Raw genomic sequence first — 23,382 nt, forward strand, 5'->3', positions numbered from 1 at the left:
GCACTTTAAATAGTTATTAGTTAACTTGACACCATCATAAAAAGTTATTAACAATATGTTTTAGAACTGTTTTTACTTCATTTAGAGCCAATCATTCAATTATACCATGCACTCAATATTCAGAATCACCTACATCTCCCTGACAACCATTTTGGGCTATTGTCTTCAAATCAACGTGCCACTCAATTCCTAAATGCTGACTTCCTAAGAGATATTTAACTTTAACCAATTTAATCCAACTGGGCCATCATACCCTAAGTGCATGCCATTTCCAATGGTTAGCCTCACAGCTGCAGGGACCCGTGTTCAATTCTGGCCTTGAGTGACTGTGTGGAGTTTGCACTTCTCGCTAATGTCTACACTAACTGAAGTCGTTTTGCGTGGCTTTTCCATCCTGCCACTGGAGAGCCCGCCATGGGGAGACACCTTTGTCAGAACCACTGCAGTCCACATGGTGTGGGGGCACCCACATTACTGTGAGGGCAGGAGTTCCGGGATTTCCACCCAGCGACAGTGAAGGAACGGCAATATATTTCCAAGGCAGGATGATGCGTGGATTGGAGGGGAACTTCCAGGCGGTGGTGTTCCCAGGCATCTTCTTCTCTTCTAGATGTGACGTGGAGATGCCAGCATTGGGCTGGGGCGAGCACAGTAAAAAGTGTTACAACACCAGGTTAAAGTCCAACAGGTTTGCTTTGAATCACTAGCTTTCGGAGCACAGCTTCTTCCTCAGGTGAATGAAGAGGTGGGTTCCAGAAAAATATATATATAGACAAAGTCAAGAGGTGAATTACTCACCTCAGAATTCCGGCAGTGGGATTATCCCGAATCCCCGCGATGGCCCGACGCCGGCGTAAAAAGCGGCGCAAACCACTCCAGCATCCGGCCGACCGGAAGTTGCGGAATCCTCCGCACTTCCGGGGGCTAGGCCGACATCGGTGGCTGGTACCGCGGCAACCAATGCAGAAGGGTCGGCACGGGTTAGCCCATGTGCGGAACCGCCGGTGTGGTTCCGCGCATGCGCAGACCGGCCGGCGTATTCTAGCGCATGTGCAAGGGGGTGTCTTCTCCCCACCGGCCATGGCGGAGCCCTACAGGGGCTGGCAGGGAAGGTAGGAGTGCCCCCACGGCACAGGCCAACCCGCAGATCGGTGGGCCCCGAATGCGGGCCACGCCACCGGATCCCCCCGCTCCCCCCCTGAGGACCACACCAGCCGGCCTACCAGCCAGGTCCCGCCGTGTGGGACCACGTCCAATCCACGCCAGCGGGACTGGCCAGAAACCGACGGCGGTTGGGCCCATTGGGGGCCCGGAGAATTGCCAGGGGGGCCGCTGCCAACAGCCCCTGACTGGCGCGGCAGGATCCCCACGCCCGCCCGAAAATCGGCGCCGGAGAATATGGTAGCCGGCGTCAGAGCGGGATTCACGCCGCCTCCCCGGGGATTCTCCGACCGGCGGAAGGGGTCGGAAAACCCTGCCCCAGTCTCTGATCTGCTCTGACCGCCACAGTATTTATATGGCTAGTCCTACATAAGAACATAAGAACATAAGAACTAGGAGCAGGAGTAGGCCATCTGGCCCCTCGAGCCTGCTCCGCCATTCGATGAGATCATGGCTGATCTTTTGTGGACTCAGCTCCACTTTCCGGCCCGAACACCATAACCCTTAATCCCTTTATTCTTCAAAAAACTATCTATCTTTACCTTAAAAACATGTAATGAAGGAGCCTCAACTGCTTCACTGGGCAAGGAATTCCATAGATTCACAACCCTTTGGGTGAAGAAGTTCCTCCTAAACTCAGTTCTAAATCTACTTCCCCTTATTTTGAGGCTATGCCCCCTAGTTCTGCTGTCACCCGCCAGTGGAAACAACCTGCCCGCATCTATCCTATCTATTCCCTTCATAATTTTAAATGTTTCTATAAGATCCCCCCTCATCCTTCTAAATTCCAACGAGTACAGTCCCAGTCTACTCCTGTTCAGTTTCTGACCAATGGTAACCCCAGGAAGTATATATTTGGGGATTCAGGAATGGTAATGTCATTGAATTTCAAAGGGCAATCGTTAGATTCTCTCTTTGAAGATGTCCATTGCCTTTTACTTATGTGGTGTGAGTGTCACTTGTCACCTGACAGCCCACGCCTGAATATTATCCAGGTCTTGCTCCATATGAACACAGATTGCTTCAGTATCAGAGGAGTCGTGAATGGTGCTGCATCTTGTTGTATTGTGATTAAACATCCCCATTTCTGACATGATGGAGGGAAGGTCGTTGATGAAGCAGTTGAAGATGGTTGGGCTTCGGACGCTACTCCGAGGAACTTTGGCAGTGATGTTCTGGAACGGAGATGATTGACATCCAACAACCTCAATCATCTTCCTTTGTGTCAGGTATGACTCCAACCAACGGAGAGATTTCACCCTGATTCCCATTGACTTCAGTTTTGCTCGGGTTCATGATGCTATACTCGGTCAAATGCTGCCTTGATGTTACCAAGGGAAGTCACTCTCACCTCACCTCTGGAGTTCAGCCCTTTTGTCCCTATTTGAACCAAGGCTGTAATGAGGTCAGGAGCTGAATGGCCCTAATGGAACCCAAACTGAGCATCAGTGAGCAGGTTATTGCTGAGTAAGTGCCGCTTGATTGCACTGTTGATGATCCCTTCCATCAATTTACTGATTATCAAGAGGAGACTGGTGGGGCGGTAATTGGCCAGGAAGGATTTGTCTTGCTTTTTGTGTACAGGACATGCCTGTGAAATTTTCCACATTGCCAGGTAGATATAGAATCATAGAATTTACAGTGCAGAAGGAGGCTATTCGGCCCATCGAGTCCGCACCGGCCCTTGGAAAGAGCACCCCAGCCAAGCCCACACCTCTACCCTATCCCGGTAACCCAGTAACCCCACCTGACCTGCACATCTTTGGACTGTGGGAGGAAACCGGAGCACCCGGAGAAACCCACGCAGACACGGGGAGAGCGCGCATAGTAACCCAAGCCGGGAATCGAACCTGGGACCCTGGAGCTGTGAATTAAATGTGCTAACCATTGTGCTAACGCGCAGTGTTGGAGTTGGACTGGAGCAGGTTGGCTAGGGGTGCAGCAACTTCTGGAGCACAAGTCTTCAGCACTGTTGCCGAAATATTGACAGGGCCACTAGCCTTTGCAGTATCCACTACCTTCAGTTGTTTCTTGATATCATGTGGAGGCAATTAAATTGACTGAAGACTGACATCTGTGATGCTGGGACCCTCTGGAGGAGACAGAGATGGAACATCCACTTCTGGCTGAAGGGAGTTGCGAATGCTTCAGTTTTATCTTTTGCTCTGATGTGCTGGGCTTCCCTATCATTGAGGATGGGAGCCTCCTGCTCCAGTGAGTTGTTTAATTATCTATCACTTGTCACAACTGGATGTGGCGGAACTGAAGAGCTTAGATCTAATCCGTTAGTTGTGGATTCACTTAGCTCTGTTTAACTCTTGCTGCTTACGCTGTTTAGCACACATATAGCCCTGTGTTGCAGCTTCACCAGGTTGGTACATTATTTTTATGTCTGGCGCTGTTCGTGGCATGCTCTCCTGCACTCTTCATTGAACCAGGGTTGATCCTATGGCTTGGTGGTAATGTTAGAGTGGGGGATATGCTGGGCCATGAGGTTACAGATTGTGGTTGTGTACAATTCTTCTGCTGCTGATGGCCCACAGCGCCTCATGGCCCACAGCGCCTCATGGCCCACAGCGTCTCATGGCCCACAGCGCCTCATGGACCACAGCGCCTCATGGCCCACAGCGCCTCATGGCCCACAGCGCCTCATGGACCACAGCGCCTCATGGCCCACAGCACCTCATGGCCCACAGCGCCTCATGGCCCACAGCGCCTCATGGCCCACAGCGTCTCATGGCCCACAGCGCCTCATGGACCACAGCGCCTCATGGCCCACAGCGCCTCATGGCCCACAGCGCCTCATGGCCCACAGCGCCTCATGGCCCACAGTGCCTCATGGACCACAGCGCCTCATGTCCCACAGCGCCTCATGGCCCACAGCGCCTCATGTGACAATGGGACTTTGCCTCCATAAGGACTGTGCAGTGGTCACTCCTAAGACAATGTCATGGACAGATGCATCTACGGCAGGCAGGTTGGTGAGGTGAAGTATGGTTTTCCCTCTTCTTGGTCCCCTCCTCATGTGCCGCAGTCCCAGTCTAGCAGTTATATCCCTTAGGATTTGGCCAGTTCGGTCTGTCGTGGTACTACCAAGCCACCCCTGGTCATGTACATTGAAGTCCCACACCCAGAGCACACTGTGTGTCCTTGTCACCCTCAGTGCTTTCTCCAAGTGGTGTTCTACATGGAGGAATATTGATTCATTTTGGAGAGAGGGTGGTGCAAGGTAATCAGCAGACGGTTTCCTTGCCCAGGTTTAACCTGATACCGTAAGACATCATGGGGTCCAGAGTCAATATTCAGGACTCCCAGGGCAATTAACTCCCAGATGTCTATCGCTGGTGGGACAGGACATACCCAGGCATGGTGATGGTGATGTTGGGATGTTATCTGTAAGGTATGATTCTATGTGTGCGACTATATATCAGGCTGTATACCGATGCCTCAGCCAATGGCGGGTGGTCCATCCTGTTTCATTCCTCATTGATTTGATATAATTGAGTGGCTTGCTAGGCCATTTCAAAGGGTATTTAAGAGTCAGCCACATTGCCGTGGGTATGGAGTCACGTGTCGGCCAGACCAGATATTGACCTAAAGGACATTAGTGAACCAGATGGGTTTTTATGACAATCGACAATGGTTTCATGGTCATCATTCAACTTTTAATTCCAGATGTTTATCGACTAAATTCAAATGACACCACCTACCATAGTAGTATTTGAACCTAGATCCCCAGAGCATTACACTGGGTCTCTGGATTACTAGTTAAAATACTATATCGTCAATACCGGCCCCACGTTTGGATCAAGATTGTAATGAGGGCAGGAGCTTTGCGGTCCAGGTGGATCCCAAACTCAGTGGCAGTCAGCAGGTTACTGCTGATGAAGTGCTGTCGCCTTCCATCACTCTGCTGATGATCGACGGTAGACTGACGAGATAGTAATTGGCCGGGTTTAGGAACACTCATTCTGAAGTTAAAATATCACTTTGGCTGAAGGAGTTCAACAAATACCACTAAGTGCATGACACACATTCAGTCAGTCACCCAAGTGGCAGAGACCAGCTGAAACCAATATACACACTGCGCAGGTGGCTATAAAGGTCTCATTACACTCTTACAAGGACGAGCTGGTGCATTATCCCTGGCATCCTGGTCGATGTTTAGCCGTCAACCAACATCACTCAAACCAAAGTTATCCGGTTATTATCACCATGTTGTTGATGGTACCTTTGCTGTGTCCAGATTACAACAGTGACAAAATTTCAGCTGAATTGCCTTTAAAATGCTTTGGGATATTCTCGATCAGTAAATGTGCTCTATAAATGCAAACACTTTTATTTACTAACCCTGCCCCCTCCTACATACACTACCCTACACTCAAAATGTTCTTAACTCCATGTTTAGTTACAAGCTCCAAATAGCGCAATCGTTGCCATGAATTACTTCCATGTTTCCCAAACATGCTAATTATTCCATCACAAGGCATGGTTATTGGCAACACCTTAACAACTGTTACTTCAACAACCAAATCCAAACACATATATTAGGCAAAATTCTCTGTTTGAGAGACTGTTGACGGCGTGACTGAATTGTGTGACAAACCTGCACATCTTTGGACAGTGGGAGGAAACCGGAGCACCTGTAGGAAACCCACGCAAACACGGGGAGAAAGTGCAGACTCCGCACAGACAGTGACCCAAGCCAGGAATCGAACCTGGGACCCTGGAGCAGTGATGCAACAGTGCTAACCCACTGTGCTACCGTGCCGCCCAACTTCGTGCAGCTTTGTGAGTGTTTTGTTGGAGCTGTACTCATCCAGGCAAGTGGAGAGTATTCCATGACACTCCTGACTTGTGTCTTGTGGATGGTGGACAGGCTTTGGGCAGACAGGGGGTGAGTTACTCGCCATGAGATTCCTAGCCTTTGACCTGCTCTGGTAGCCACAGTATTAATGTGGCTAGTCCAGTTCAGTTTCTGATCAACGATAGCCTCCACGATGTTAATTGTGGGGAATTCACCAAGCACCGATGGTTAAATCCTGTCTTGTAGGAGATTGTCATTGTCTGGCACTTGTGCGGCCCCAATGTAACTTGCCATTTGCCGGTCCAAACCTGCATATTGTCCAGGTCTTGTTGCATTTGGGACATGGATCAGACCTGCAGTGATTGTCCAGCAGTCTCTGTTTTTGTTTCAGATTCCAGCATCCGCAGTCATTTTCTAATACCTTTCACATGTTTATCCTTAACTTTAACAATAAAATTAACATAACATTAACAGTGAAAACAGAAGTATTTGCGGATTACAAGATAATGGGCTCGATTTTAACTCTGAGTACATGATTGGGCTTTGAGTGCATTTAAATCTGGCCCATAGTGTTTGATATACTTCAGGCTGCAGAAATGTCAGTGGAAGGCTATCAACTAAATTGACCCAATCTCTTCAGACTATGAAGAAATTATATTCTATAAAGTATCTCCTCCAGCCTGTAGTAGTTTCAATAAAGGGTTATGAAGCCATATTGCTGCGCGATCAATAACCACAGAAACGAAGGAGAAGTCCGAATCGAAGGCTTTAATCTACAAGATGTTTCCCCAGCAGCTCGAGTACAGAAAAAACGATGGCTGCTGGGAAACACGGGTTCTTATACCCCGCCTCATTGGGCGGAGCTACCTTTGTCTTGACCAATGAGAAAGCAACACTTGGGCCAATGAGCAGCGAGCCTTCTCCACCAATAGCAGCTCACACTCCCAGGTACTGTAGTACCTCTAGTCATACTACCACACATGCTTTATTTGACGTTTATGGATTTACTGGCTGGAAACCACTAATTGAAGTAAAAAAAAGGCACATTCCAAAGTCTTGACACCAGAGTCAAAGATGGCTGCACGTTTGCATCACTGTTCTTTCTAAATTCCAAAGTCATTGAAATGGAGGCAAATCTGTCTGCAAAGCCTTACCAGGAACACTGGCCTCAAAGGAGCATGAATGGGGGCCACCTCCTGAATAGTCACCTGAATAGTCAACTGGGTGGAGACAAGCCATTAGATCTAATCCCTCGGACAATGGGATTCTGGTTGTGAAAGTCTTGCAAGTGGAATCCACCATGCCGCAACCAAATCTGGAGTAACGAAGAAGTTGGACAGAGAAGGACATGCGACAAGCCAGCTGACACTTTGTGCGTTTAAGTGCCGAATTGGCAAGCTTATCCTTTTCAAAAAACCCTGAAGGAGTATGGGAAAAGGGAACTATTTGACTCCTCCTCACCTCACCTTATCAAGGGTTACATCCAAAATATTAATCTATCTTTCCCTTTCAATTTGACTGTATATTTCTGGAATTTTGTGTTTTTATTTCAAATTCCCGGCATTTGTACCTCTGACCTCTCCTGTTTTAAGGATATTACATTGGGCTTAGAATCGAATGCCCTTACCAGTTCCATGCACCTCCGAGAGGCTTCTTGCTCCCGCTCAACAAGCTCATCCATCTCCACTTTCATCTCCTCCACCCGCTGCTGGAAGCGTTTTGCAGTTTCCGTCTCCCTGGCCTCAGTCTCAGCAGCCTGTTCCAAATCCTCGCCCATCTTCATCACATTATCTCGCAAACGTAGAACCAATGTCTGCAAAACAGTAACAACTGAGAGTAAAACCTTTAGTTAAAATATGATGCACTCCCTCTCTTTGGAATGTGTGTGTGTGGGGGGGGGGGGGGGGGGGGGATACGTGTTTGAGTAAATACAGGTATATATATAATTTTTATTTGTTCATGGGACATGGGCGTCGATGGCTACGCCAGCATATTTTTCCCATATCTAATTGCCCTCGAGAAGGCAGTGGGGAGCTCCCTTCTTGAACCGCTGCAGTCCGTGTGGTGTAGGTACACCCACCGCGCTATTCAGAAGGGAATTCCAGGATGCTGACCCAGAGATAATGAAGGAACGACCGATATATTTCCGAGTCAGGATGGTGAGTGGCCTGCAGGGGAACTTCTAGCAGGTGACATTCCCGTGTATCTGCAAGCCCTTTTCCTTTTATTAATAATAATAATAATAATGTGTATTGTCACAAGTAGGCTCACATTAACACTGCAATGGAGTTACTGTGAAAATCCCCTAGTCGCCACACTCCAGTGCCTGTTCGGGTACACCGAGGGAGAATTCAGAATGTCCAATTCACCTAACAAGCACGTCTTTCAGGACTTGTGGGAGGAAAGAGGGGCACCCGGAGGAAACCCACGCAGACACGGGGAGAACGTGCAGACCCCGCACAGACAGTGACCAAGCTGGGAATCGAACCTGTGTATATATCTGTGTATATGTGTTTGCGAATTGATTCACTTCAAATACATTTTGTTCAGCTTTGTGAAGAAGATTCCAATAGCCACATTCAAGAATAATTTAAGCCCAAAGCACAAACAAAGGACAAGTAAGGAACCACTCCCTAAAGTACTGAAGAATATAATGTAACAGCCCGCCTCAGAAGACTATATGATGCTGCACATCCTCTTGTGAAATCTAGCAAGTAAAAATTAGAAGGATCAACTTTGCAAGAAGTTCAACAGACTGATATGCTACAAGGAGGCTGTTATATTCAGAGATTCAGAGACATTTACAGTGCAGAAGGAGGCCATTCGGCCCATTGTGTCCACGCTAGTCAACAATGATCTGACGACACTAATCCCATTTACCAGCTCATAGCCCTGGAGGTTATGGCAACGCAAGGGAATATCTAAATACTTTTTAAATGTTACGAGACTTTCTGACTCAATCACCCTTTCAGGTGGTGAATTCCAGACTCCCATCACCCTCTGAGTGAAAAGGTTTCTCCTCAACTCCCCTCTTAGCCTTCTACCTCTCACCTTAACTAATGCACTCTGGATATCGACCCCTCTACTAATGTAAAAGTGCCTTCCTATTCATCCTATCTATGCACCACATAATCTTGTTCACCTCTATCAGGTCTCCTCTCAACCTTTCATATTCCAAGGAAATAAACGCCAGCCTATCTAACCCTTGCTCAAAGCTCAGACCGTCCCCTCCCTCCCTCCCAGCCCAGGCTGCATCCTGGTAAATTTCCTCTCCACCATCTCCAGTGCAATCATATCCTTCCTATAATTCGGTGACCAGAACTGCACGCAGTACTCCAGTTGTTGCCTAACCAGCGTTTTATGCAGTTCCGGCATGCCCTCCCTGCTCTTGTCTTGTATACCTCGACTAATAAAGGCAAGTATCGCATATGTCTTCTTAACCACCTTATCTACCTGCCCTGCCACCTTCAGAGATCTGAGGATATACATTCCAAGCTCCCACTGATCTTCAGGATCCCAATATTCATAGTGTAACCCTTCACCTTTATGGCTCTCCCCAGGTGCATTATGCCACACTTTTGTGAGTTGACTTCCATTTGCCGTTGCTCTGTTCACCTGATCAGTCCATTGATATCCTCCTGCAGTTTGCAGCTATCTCACTATTTACCACCCTGCCAACTTTCATGTCATCTGCAAATTTGCAAATCATTAATGTACACCACAAATAGCAAGGGCCCAGCACTAAGCCCTGTAGAACCCCACTGGAACAGACCTCCAGTCATAGAAACATCCCTCCACCATCAACCCTCTGCTTCCTGTCTCTCAGCCAGTTTTAGATCTAATGAGCCATTTTGCCTTGGATCCCATGGACCATCTGCCTGAAGGACTTTATCAAAAGCCTTGCTAAAGTCCACACAGACCACATCAAATGAGTTACCCTCATCAACACTCCTGGTTCCCTCCTCAAAAAATGTAATTAAATTTGTTAACCTTCGATTAACAAATCAATGCTTACTGTAGCTGATTAATCTGTGTCTACCCAAGTGCAGATACATTCTGTCCCTCTGAATTCTTTCTGGTAATGTTCCCACCACCGAGGTTAGACTGACCAATAAATTCCTCATCTATCTCTATTTCTCTTTTTCAATAATAGGACAATGTTGGCAGTCCTCCAGTTCTCTGACACCTCATCTGTGGCCAGAGAGGGTTTGAAATAGCAGGCAGTATAATTCCTGTTGAGAAATGAGACTGAAGAATGTATTGACAATGTCGGGGTTGCATTAGATCTTTAAATAGAGGACAAACATTTATCCCCCAATAACCTTTGACCTGTTCCTAAAAACTGTAATGACTTTCTCCTTAATTTAGTGAAATTATTGAATGGGCTTAGAATACAATGGACAGCTGTGCAATGCCACATCAGGCCCAGCTGTTTGGTAGTGTGTGGCCTGTTATCTATATAATGTGCTATTTTTCACTGAGGAACACATGTGGTGTTTGATCATTTTGAAAATGACCACCTCCAAAAATGCTTTGTTGTCGGAACCAAAAGCAGGTCCCAACCCCAGTGGTATCAGCTGGTTGTGGAGCTTGCCGGCTGAGGTTATTCATGAAGGTTCTGCCTCCTCAACCATGTCCCTCGCCTGACGTGTGGCGATCCTCAGGTTAAATCACCACCAGTCAGCTCTCCCCCCTCAAATGGGGAAAGCAGCCTATGGTCATCTGGGACTATGGTCACTTTACCTTTTTACTCATACAATTGTACCAAGACATGCTTAATCATTGTAGTCCGGGTATTTGCAGTAAAGGTCAACGTGCTAAGTGCCTTCCTGATCGCTTGCACTAACTGCATGCTACCTTTATCCTTGCACAAGTCACTCTGAAAATCATTAAAAAGTTTTATGCTTTTAAAAAAATATTCTGCTTTTCTACTCTTCCAACCAAAGTAGATAACCTCACATTCCCCAACATTGTACTCCATCTTCCAATTTGTTGCCCCCTCACCTAACCGTGTCAGACAGCATCTGTGACAATTCAGCACTGCTGCAGCTTTACACTAAAGTATCAGCCATGTGGTCCAAAGGGGGACTTGAATCCGCAACCTCCTAACTCACTGGTGAAAGCTCCCCAGGGGTTCAGGCTGACCACCTGATAGGGTATTTGGATATGCCATTGGACAACTGGATGCACTTGAATGCACAAGCTGGGGTGTCACAACACTATGTGATGAACTAACTTTGTGCACTAGCTCAACGTCAACTCAAAGCATGGCAGATGTGCAAAATGTCCAGACTCTGTGTTAGGTGCTACGTTATCTGTCTCAATGAGAAGGGTGTGGAAATAGTAGCATATGACAATCAGAGAACTACCCCCTACACTTGACTTCGTATTTAAGTGAACGATGAGGCAGTGGAAACATAGTAAGTGATGATTTTTAAAATCTACATTGTGTACATGGGCAGCACAGTAGCACAATAGGTAACACTGTTGCTTCACAGCTGCAGCGTCCCAGGTTCAATTCCCGGCTTGGGTTGCTGTCTGTGCGGAGTCTGCACGTTCTCCCTGAGTCTACGTGGATTTCCTCCGGGTGCTCCGATTTCCTCCGGCAAGTCCCGAAAGACGTGCTGTTCGGTGAATTGGACATTCTGAACTCTCCCTCCGAACAGGAGCCGGAATGTGGCGACTAGGGGCTTTTCACAGTAACCTCACTGCAGTGTAAATGTAAGCCTACTTCTGACACTAATAAAGATGATTATTATTATTATTACTGGGGGAAGAGTCATTTCCCTGTCCCCCCACAGTGGTTGAACCAAAAACACGGGAATAAAATTATAAGTCTTTTCAAGTCAAAGAAAATATTTTGCCTTTGTCTTTGTGTGCGAGACATGTTAGGACGGTGATGTTGTGAATTAATAGCTCGCTATGAGTATTGGAAACAGTTCAACAAATGATTCCACCCATCAGGAGACCTTGAATATATGTGAGCTGCACAGCTCCTCCAGGCAGAATACCTTTGAAACAGCTCACGTCACGCTGATAAAGACTTGATTTAAACCCGTTGCCATCAAGTCATTTTTCAATATTGTTTCCATGGTTCCCATAAAATCCATAGGGCACAGAATGATGGTCTCTGAACTGAGTTGGCATTGAGATACGTGGTTCATAAAGTTCCGAATTCCCTGTAATAAATTACAACTATCCATCTCATTTATTTAAAGATCAGTCACCGGTCTTTGTTCAAACGATCAAAGAGGTTAATTTCCTATATCTAATAATGGTGTTGCTACTTTGAAGTGAAAGAAATAATGTGATCTATTGCATAGATGTTGTTTATAACATAGCCATGGCCACTGTGACAATGGAGTTTAATACATTCGTTCATTGTCTGTCCTTTGCCTATTAATATTAATAATAATCTTTATTATTATTGTCACAAGTAGGCTGACATTAATACTGCAATGAAGTTACTATGAAAAGCCCCTAGTCGCCACAGTCCAGTGCCTACACGGAAGGAGAATTCAGAATGTCCAATTCCCCCAAAAAGCACATCTTTGAGGGCTTGTGGGAAGAAAGCGGAGCATCCGGAGGAAACCCAAGCAGACACGGGGAGAACATGCAGACTCCGTACAGGCAGTGACCCAAGCGGGAATTGAACATCTTTCTAAAGTTTAATTTCAAAAGTTTAATTTAAAGGAATAAATCATGGCAGGACAGCTCCAAGGCGTGGTCTGCTCCTCTTGCTCCATGTGGCAGGCTGGGGACAGTTCCAGTCCCCAGGGTCAGTATGTGTGCAGGAAGTGTCTCCAGTTACAGCTCCTGGAAGCTCGAGTTGCAGAGATGGAGAGGTGGCTGGAGATACTGTGGAGCATCCGCAAGTCAGAGAGCATCGTGGATAGCACGTATAGAGAGGTGGTCACACAGCAGGCTCAGACTCCGCAGGCAGGAAGGGAATGGGTGACCACCAGACAGAGCAAGAGAGCGAGGCAGGTAGTGCAGGAATCTCCTGTGGCCTTTCCCCTGCAGAACAGATATACCACTTTTTGATAGTGTTGAGGGGAATGGCCCCTCAGGGGAAAACAGCAACAGCCAAACTCATGGCACCATGGTTGGTTCTGTTGCAGAGGGGAGGGGTAATAAGTGTGACAGTGCAATAGTTATAGGGGATTCAATTGTAAGGGGAATAGACAGGCCGCAAACGAGACTCCAGGATGGTATGTTGCCTCGCTGGTGCGAGGGTCAAGGATGTCTCGGAGCAGGTACAGGACATTATGGAGGCGGAAATCAGGAATAGTAAGGCAAAAAAGTCACTGATCGGAGTAGTCTATAGGCCACCAAAAAATCACATTATGGAGGAGCAGGCAACAAACAAAGAAATAACTGATACATGTAGAAATGGGACAGAAATTATCATGGGGGATTTTAATCTACATGTCGGTTGGTTTAACCAGGTCAGTCAGGGCAGCCTTGAGGAGGAGTTTATAGAATGTATCCGCGATAGTTTCCTAGAACAGGATGTAATGGAACCTACAAGGGAACAAGCGGTGCTAGATCTTTTCCTGTGTAATGAGACAGGATTGATTAATGATCTCATAGTTAGGGATCCTCTCGGAAGGAGCAATCACAATATGGTGGAATTTAAAATACAGATGGAGGGTGAGAAGGTAAAATCGAACACTCGTGTTTTGTGCTTAAACAAAAGGGATTACAATGGGATGAGAGAAGAGCTAACTAAGGTAGACTGGGAGCAAAGATTGTACGGTGGAACAGTTGAGGAACAGTGGAGAACCTTCCAAGTGATTTTTCACAGTGCTCAGCAAAGGTTTATACCAGCAAAAAGGAAAAACGGTAGAAAGAGGGAAAATAGACCGTGGATATCTAAGGAAATAAGGGAGAGTATCAAATTGAAGGAAAAAGCATACAAAGTGGCAAAGATTAGTGGGAGACTAGAGGACTGGGAAATCTTTAGAGGGCAACAGAAAGCTACTAGAAAAGCTAAAAAGAAGAGTAAGATAGCTTATGAGAGTAAACTTGCTCAGAATATAAAAACAGATAGTAAAAGTTTCTACAAATATATAAAACAAAAAAGAGTGGTTAAGGTAAATATTGGTCCTTTAGAGGATGAGAAGGGAGATTTAATAATGGGAGATGAGGAAATGGCTGAGGAATTCAACAGGTTTTTTGGGTCGGTCTTCACAGTGGAAGACACAAATAACATGCCAGTGACTGATGGAAATGAGGCTATAACAGGTGAGGACCTTGAGAGGATTGTTATCACTAAGGAGGTAGTGATGGGCAAGCTAATGGGGCTAAAGGTAGACAAGTCTCCTGGCCCTGTTGGTATGCATCCCAGAGTGCTAAAAGAGATGGCTAGGGAAATTGCAAATGCACTAGTGATAATTTACCAAAATTCATGAGACTCTGGGGTGGTCCTGACAGATTGGAAATTGGCAAACGTGACTCCACTGTTTAAAAAAGGAGGTAGGCAGAAAGCGGGGAATTATAGGCCAGTTAGCTTAACTTCGTTAGTAGGGAAGATGCTGGAATCTATCATCAAGGAAGAAATAGCGAGGCATCTGGATAGAAATTGTCCCATTGGGCAGACGCAGCATGGGTTCCTGAAGGGCAGGTCGTGCCAAACTAATTGAGTGGAATTTTCTGAGGGCATTACCAGTGCAGTAGATAACGGGGAGCCAATGGATGTGGTATATCTGGATTTCCAGAAAGCCTTTGACAAGGTGCCACACAAAAGGTTGCTGCATAAGATAAAGATGCATGGCATTAAGGGTAAAGTAGTAGCATGGATAGAGGATTGGTTAACTAATAGAAAGCAAAGAGTGGGGATTAATGGGTGTTTCTCTGGTTGGCAATCAGTAGCTAGTGGTGTCTCTCAGGGATCCGTGTTGGGCCCACAATTGTTCACAAGTTACATAGATGATTTGGAGTTGCGGACTAAGTGTAATGTGTCCACGTTTGCAGACGACACGAAGGTGAGTGATAAAGCAAAAAGTGCAGAGGATATCGGAAGTCTGAAGAGGGATTTAGATAGGTTAAGTGAATGGACTAGGGTCTGGCAGATGGAATACAATGTTGACAAATGAGAGATTATCCATTTTGGTAGGAATAACAGTAAAAGGGATTATTATTTAAATGATAAAATATTAAAACATGCTGCTGTGCAGAGAGACCTGGGTGTGCTAGTGCATGAGTCGCAAAAAGTTGGTTTACAGGTGCAACAGATGATTAAGAAGGCAAATGGAGTTTTGTCCTTCATTGCTAGAGGGGTGGAGTTTAGGACTAGGGAGGTTATGCTGCAATTGTATAAGGTGTTAGTGAGGCCACACCTGGAGTATTGTGTTCAATTTTGGTCTCCTTACCTGAGAAAGGATGTACTGGCGCTGGAGGGTGTGCAGAGGAGATTCACTAGGTTAATCCCAGAGCTGAAGATTACGGGGAACGGTTGAGTAGACTGGGACTGCACACGTTGGAATTTAGAAGGATGCGGGGGGGATCTTATAGAAACATCTAAAATTATGAAGGGAATAGTTAGGATAGATGCGGGCAGGTTGTTTCCATTGGCGGGTGAAAGCAGAACTAACCTGGGACACTGGCATTGTGAAGCAACAGTGTTAAGTATTGCTGTACAATGTACCTGGAAACACTTGTCACCAATAGAAATGTCAGTTTTGGCACTCAAGAGATTAACCGCAGGGGACTGTAACCTCTGCCAAATTCAGGTACTTTTGGAGATAAAGAGCTAATTTCACTGATTGCAGAATATGAGGTCTTATGTTCTGGTAGAAATAACCATTGATCAATGATGATCCCATATGCATGTGCGTCCCTCCAGATGCTCTCCCCAGTTGCCATGTCTGGGTTTAGACAGAGTATAGTCTGGCTATTCAAACATGGCAGCACGGTGGCGCAGTGGTTAGCACTGCTGCCGCACAGCGCCAGGGTCCTGGGTTCAATTCCAGCCTTGGGAGACTGTGTGGAGTTTTCACTTTCTCCCCGTGCCTGCGTGAATTTCCTCCGGATGCTCCGGTTTCCTCCCACAATCCAAAGATGTGCAGGTTAGGTGGATTGGCCATGCTAAATTATCCCTTAGTGTCCAACGGTTAGGTGGAGTTACTCGGTTACGGGGATAGGTCGGGGGATTGGGCCCCGGTAGGTTGGTCTTTCCAAGGGTAGGTGCAGACTAGACGGGCTGAATGGCCTCCTTCTGCACTGTAGAGATTCTATGATTCTATGAAGAGCATCAGATCTAAGCCACATTCTTACTCAACGAGCACTCACACCTTTTTCTGGGCGAGTCAGTGGAGCAGCACTGATTTTGAACTCCCCAGACCAGCAGCATTCAGGTGAACACTAAAGCCCGATCATCAGCCATATGGAGGCCGACTAACCCAGTACCAGCCAAATTCCGGCTTCAGATTCTGGGCACTGTATGGGCCATGTCATTACCCCCATTAAGCGTCGGCAGAGCTTAGTTTAGCCATTTCAGGTAAGGGAGCGTGGCTCCCTCCCAGCAACCTTGAGAATTTGTAAAAGTTGGCCACAGCATTTGGCTACAGATGTAGAGGGGGATCCTCGCAGTTGTGTCCAGGCAGCTGGAGTGGGCTTCCAAACTTGTCCCACAATCAGCCACTAGGAGGCAGTCGAGTCTGAGACACTGCGTGGAGGCCCACAGGGAATTTTCCAGTCGGCCTCTGTTATGGCTCTTCCGTCTCCAATTCTGCCTCCAGGAGAATGGTCTGGAGGCTGGTTGGTGCCGACGCCATGAACCCACCTCTGTACTTACCACCTAAAATTCTGTCCTGGTGTAAATGGCACAGGAAATTCACATTGCCAGGCCTAACCTCACTCTCTCACGAAGCACAACTTTCAGCTGGTTGAGAAATTTTGAAAAAAACATCTACTGAGAGTTATTAAAGTACATAATTTTTCTTATGTTATCTATCGAGATCTGGGGGGGGGGTGGGCTCCTTAAAAATAAAGGGTCTCCCATTAAAGATGGAGGTGAGAGGCAATTTCTTCTCTCAGAGCGTGATTAGTCTTTGCAATTCTGTTCAACAGAGAGCAGTGGAGGCTGAGCCACTGAATAAATTCCTAAGTTTGACAATGAATCATCGAGGCTTAAGACGTCAGCTCCCTTCTCTCTCCACATACGCCGTCAGACCTGCTGAGATTGTCCAGCATTTTCTGTCTTTGTTTCAGATTCCAGCATCTGCAGTAATTTGCTTTATCTTCGTGAATACGTTCAAGGCTGAGTTAGACGGATTGTTTTTTTTATAAATGTTTTTTATTGAGTTTTCATATTTTATATCGAACAAATTACAAATTATTAGAGAGAGAAAAAGAAAAAAAAAGAAAAAAAAAGAAAAGAAAAAATACGCAAAAATTAACATGTATATTTACAGGTAAGCATCTTCATAATAACAACTGTGGCCGCCCTCTTTAGCCGGCATCGGATTGTTGACCGACTAGGGGTTTGTGGGACAGGCAGGGGAGTGGAGTTGGAGCCACAATCAGAACAGCCTTGATCTTATCGAATTCTTGTTCCCGTTCACCTCAAGTGCCATATCAAGCTGCCTCTTGAATATATTCAATGTTTAGCCTCAACTACTTCCTGTGATAATGAATTGCACAGACTCACCACTCTTTGGGTGAAGAAATCTTTCCGCATCTCTGCCCTAAATGGTCTACACCGAATCCTCAGACTGTGACCGCTGGTTCTGGACACATCCACCATTGGGAACATCTTCCCTGCATCTACCTTGTCTAGTCCTGATCAAAATTTATAAGTCTCTGTGAGATCCCCCCTCATTCTTCTGAACTCCAGCGAGAACAATCCTAACCTAGTCAATCTCTCCTCATATGACAGTCCCGCCATCCCTGGAATCAGTCTGGTAAACCTTCGCTGTACTCCCTCGAGAGCAAGAACACCCTTCCTCAGAAAAGGAGACCAAAACTGTATGCAATATTCTAGGTGTGGCCTCACCAAGGCCCTGTATAATTGCAACAACACATCCCTGCTCCTTTCTCGAAACCTCTCGCAATGAAGGCCAACATATCATTTGCCTTCTTTACCACCTGATGCACCTGTATACTTACCTTCAACAACTGGTGCACAAGGACACCACCTAGCCTGCACATCTTTGGACTGTGGGAGGAAACCGGAGCACCCGGAGGAAACCCACGCACACACGGGGAGAACATGCAGACTCCGCACAGTGACCCAAGCCGGAATCGAACCTGGGACCCTGGAGCTGTGAAGCAATTGTGCTAACCACTATGCTACTGTACTGCCCTATCCAGCTCAATAAACTTCCCCCAGTCCCTTGCGCTTTAATCTTGCACGATAATCTCTTCTGCGGGACTTTGTCAAACACTTTCTCCACATTTATTTAATGATAGATTAAAAAAACGCAATTAATCAACTCTTTTCCTGACATTGAAAGGCCAGAAATGGTTTAAATTAAGAGGCTGGACTTCCAGAAGCAGGTATGAGCCTCTTTCAATGGATGCTGCTGGAGTGATACGTGTATATAGTTATATAAAGGGTTAATAACTACATCATAGTGTAATACAACCACTAGATGGCAGCACTAGATTCATGTATAAATATGTGAACTCAAAAGATCTTCGGTATCTTCGAACCAGGAGTGACTAGGCGGCAGAGTGTTAGAGAGATAGATAATAGCATAGTTAGCACGTGTAGTAAAATATAGTTAATAGTTTATTCTGAATTACTTGATCACTAGTTATAGTTCTGTAAGAGTGAACAAACTCAACATTAATCAATTCCTTATTCATGAAATCTAGTTTGCTTTGAATTGAAGATTGGTGGTTTCTTTAGCATCGCACCATCAGACCATCCTGGATAGATAAAGCAAAGAGTAACAACATATTACCCAAAGAGTAATATAACAGCTCAGTATTTGAAGCATTTTATGTTCCAATTTACGTTTTCAATGTCCACAGTATTTTGCTGTTGCATGCGCGAGCTTGATCCATTCCATGTGGGGTAAACTGAGAGGGAACTTGATCCGGGTACTGACAATGTTCAAGTGAATGGATGGCATGGGCACTAGCAAGTTTTGACAGCGAAGGTCGAAATAAGAAGTGCATAATGAGCAGGGGCTGCGGGATGACCCCAGCGTGTTTCAGCCGTGAGTAACCGCAGTGACCGGTACATCCAGAAGGGGGAGCTGTTGGGGGATGACAGTCACACCTCGGTTAAACAGCAAGGAAACGCCTGGAAATACATCACTGCTGCCACTACTGTGTGTATTAATCTTTTCCAAAGGCAACATAGTGGCAGAAAGACAAGGTCCAATTAAAAACATATAATTATCGGGAAATTGTGAGAAAACGAAAGACCATTTGTTGGGGGCCAAACAGAAGAATGGTGGGGGGGGGGGGTGAATACTGCAATTCGGCAAGATTAATAGTGCAGCTTGATGATGCAGATAAATAGCCTCTCACTGCATTAGCCCACCAGGTAAACTCCGTTTCAGATGAAAGTCTGAGATGGATAAAAGGATTTGAAGGATTTAACATCGCTTAGGGCTCAGATAATAATGGAATCAGATTAACGCGGGGACGTTTTTGATCAGCGAAGAAGCACATATTTTATGCTCCTTTCGACTATTCAATTTGGGAAATTACAGCACTGCATAAACTGGGGAAGCAGTTTGGAATGAACAGAGAGCCAGTTTTTGAAAGAGTCAAATTGCATACAAAGAATCAGAAAGAATCATTGGACAAATGATTGAGGCGACAACATTTCAGGGCAATGGGCAAAGAGCTAGGAAATTAACTGAACAGCCAGCACAGGATCAATGGAGTGAATGGTCTCCATGCTGTAACATTCCATGATGCGTGGCCCGACAAGAGGGATGTAGAGAATAATTTTATTACAGCTTGATACTGTTCGACAGGACACAGTAGCTACTTTATTTGGCAAAGGGATTCATTGTCATGCCCCAGTGGGGTAACAAGACAAGAGATTGTTTGAAAGATTATAATTAGAGCCTGAATTAAATCCTGATAAGCTAATAACTCAAGCAAGACAGAAGCTATCAAGAAATGAGGAGCAGTAATCAGGCAACAGCCAGCAGCAGGCGGAGACAGCAAGCAACCGGAGATAGGGGACGTCACAGCATACTGGGGAAAGAAATTGCAATCATATTATATACTCAGGGGCAGGAACTCAAGTATCATAAATTGCAGCGTATAAGTCAATGCCAAAGCTTTTACAAATCCTTGCAAAAACTGGGCTGACTCATACACCAAGCATAAAATGTAAACTGGCGGAGATGGTATGGTTCATCGTAGTTTTTAAATGTAAAAAAAATAAATATCGATTAAAATCATCTGCTCTGTGTGGACGTGTCTTAAACTCCCGCACACCTTACTGGCAATATTGTCTGCTTGATCCCATGGGCTGACTTATAAGATGAGTGTAACCTTGAACATGGGCTGGTACTCCGATTGGGAGACTATGGGCGGGGTTCTCAGTTTCTGAGACTAAGTGCCGGCCCGAACGGAGAATCCGCGCGGGTTTCACGGCAGGAAAATCGACGCGGACTCCTCACCGATTCCGGTACCAGTGAGGGGCTAACACTGGTGCCGCGTGAAACTCCCGGGACCTGGGCAGCACGTGCGCAGGGCTAACGACCTGCACCGGTCACGGCGTAAAACATGCCAGCGGCTATGCTCAAACCCTAACCCCACAGCCCACACCTTGGCCACGCCCCACCAGTCTCCCCAGCCCGAGCAGAAGCCCACCCAGCCAGCGGCACGGATCGCGGCCGAGTGTGACAGCGCTGGACACGGTCTGCAGCCAGCACGCCGGGTTCCCGACTGTTGGGACCACACGTGGCCCGCGTCCTTGAGATCTCGGCCCATTGGGGGTGGAGCATCGTGGGTGGGTCGGCCCATGACACACCAACGGCATTGAAACAGCACGCGGCACGCAACACAATGATGCCAGTTTGGAGGGGGTGGAGCATGGCGGACCGGCGCCGGTCCTGATTCCGGCATCGGAATCCATTCTCCACCCGATCGCTGATCATGATTTCGGCGCCGGGCTACAGCGAATCCAGCCCCATGTTCTCCCACCGGAACAGAATCACTTCTGGAATGTGCTGGCGCTGAGATAATTTCCCGGAAGCAATTCCTTCTCCCTTGCCATGCACATGTATGCATGGCAGGGAGCGCAAGGGATTCCGTGACAAATCCCGTTATCAGGCCGCCATTTTGAGCGGACAGCCTGTGCCGAGGTCCACCAGCTGACCCCCCCCCCCACAATGCAAATCCTGCCCCCCTACCCTCTCACCCTGCTGACAAGTAGGGGCATCCTCCGCCCCCACCACAGGAATTGTTGGGTCACACCCCCACAGCACACATGCATGAGAGTGACCTGACTCCCCACCCCCCTCCATGACCCCCACCAAACCCACATCAGACCCCCCCACAGAACCCACCCATCAGAGACCCCCAACAGACCCCCTCATCAGTGGCCCCCCCTCAGAGACCCCCCAACTGAAGCTAACCTAAATGTTTATGAACATCTAGCTGTAATTGACAGCCCCTGATCACATCAAAAGCTGTTAAGTGCTTTCTGCTGAGAAAAGGAGGAAGTGAAAGCACTTAACTTTGATGTTAGGTTCAAAGCAGTGTTCTTGAGATGCATTCAACTGTGAGGCAGCAGGTGTAAGGCATAGGTCAGCAAAAAAGCAGTGATATTTCCCTGTTACTTCCAGGCATGGGTGACTGATGGGGAGGGGGTCTCTGATTTGTAGGGTCTTTGACGGGTGGGCCTTTATTGCAGGGAGTCTCTGATATGGGGGGTCTTTGATATGGTGGATGGTAGGGGTCTGATAGGGGGCTCTGATGGAGGATTGGGGGTGGGGTGGCAAGGATTTAGTAATAATAATCTTTATTATTGTCGCACGTAGGCTTATATTAACACTGCAATGGCCTAGTTAACTGGAGATGCCCCACCCTTAATTGCTGAGTAGCAGTTATTTGGCAATCACCTGAAGCCTGATTAGAGGCAAAGGTGTAAATTGCATTCTTCTGTTTGAAGCTTAACTAGTGTGATTCATCTCAGCTTAGCTGGGTTCTATATAAGAGAGATGCATAAAGCGCACACTCGGTGAGCTTTGCGTACATGAAGTAGAGACAGCCTGAGTGAGAGAGCCCGAGTAAGAACTGAAACTTGGTAATTTGGTGCAGAGTGGGAGGAGGTGCTTTCCCCCTTTTGTTTTGTTTTCTTTCTTCTGGCTTTTCAGGAGCGGAGCCGAGCGGTTGGACCGATGGCATCTTGGGTAGGTAAGCGGGTAAACGGTAAATCTGAGGTTAAGACAGGGGGGAAACTGCAGAGTGGCATGACAGGAAGGTTGTGATTTGATTGGCCAAGAGGAGATCTGCTAATTTTTTTTTTCCCATAAATTTAGAGTACCCAATTCATTTTTTCCAATTAAGGGGCAATTTAGCGTGGCCAACCCACTTACCCTGCACATCTTTGGGTTGTGGGGGCGAAACCCACGCAAACACGGGGAGAATATGCAAACTCCACACGGACAGTGACCCAGAGCCAATATCGAACCTGGGACCTCGGCGACATGAGGCAGCAATGCTAACCACTGTGCTGCCCTGTGATCTGCTAAATTTAACCTATCTGGTAAGTAGTGGTGGCTGGTAAGTAGTTTTTCTTTTCTTTTCATTTTTCCATTTATTTTATTTTTTTGGCATTATAGTTGTATAAGTTAACCTAAGGGTTAAGGTATGGCAGGAGATCCCAGACCGTGTCATGCTTCTCGTGTACGATGTGGGAGCTCAAGGGGACATCCATTGACCCTGGCTCCTTCACGTGCAAGAAGTGTGTCCAGCTGCAGCTCCTGTTCGACCGCTTGACGGCTCTGGAGCTGCGGATGGACTCACTTTGGAGCATCCGCGATGCTGAGGAAGTCGTGGATAGCACGTTTAGCGAGTTGGTCACACCACAGATAAAGAGTACCGAGGGAGATAGGAAATGGGTGACCAACAGGCAGAGGAAGAGTGGGAAGGCAGTCAAGGGGTCCCCTGCGGTCATCTCCCTCCAAAACAGGAATACCGTTTTGGATACTGTTGGGGGAGATGGTTCACCAGAGATGGTCAACAGTAGCCAGGTCCATGGTACCGTGGTTAGCACTGCTGCGCAGGAGGGCAGGAAAAAGAGTGGTAGAGCTGTAGTGATAGGGGATTTGATTGTATGGGGAGTGGACAGGCATTTATGCGGATGCAAACGATACCCTAGGAAGGTATGTTTACTCCAGGAAGTATGTTGCCTCCTGGGTGCAAGGATGTTGGATGTCTCAGAGCGGCATGATAGGTTGTTGCAAAAGGTTAAATTTCATGGAATCCAG

The 23,382-nt window shown here is 46.8% G+C and overlaps 1 protein-coding gene across 4 annotated transcripts in view; it reads right to left on the minus strand.

Moving 5' to 3' along the window:
- The window catches only part of LOC119974608 (unconventional myosin-XVIIIb-like), a 390,682-nt gene that overhangs the window by 45,851 nt on the left and 321,449 nt on the right, over positions 1-23,382 (minus strand). For all 4 annotated transcript variants that reach the window (XM_038813932.1, XM_038813847.1, XM_038813761.1 and 1 more), the window contains one exon: positions 7,596-7,781. In XM_038813932.1, coding sequence (XP_038669860.1) covers positions 7,596-7,781 — 186 coding nt within the window. The remainder of the gene's footprint in view (positions 1-7,595; positions 7,782-23,382) is intronic.

The sequence above is a fragment of the Scyliorhinus canicula genome, chromosome 1 (assembly GCF_902713615.1).
Source record: "Scyliorhinus canicula chromosome 1, sScyCan1.1, whole genome shotgun sequence".
NCBI classification, from domain to species: domain Eukaryota; kingdom Metazoa; phylum Chordata; class Chondrichthyes; order Carcharhiniformes; family Scyliorhinidae; genus Scyliorhinus; species Scyliorhinus canicula.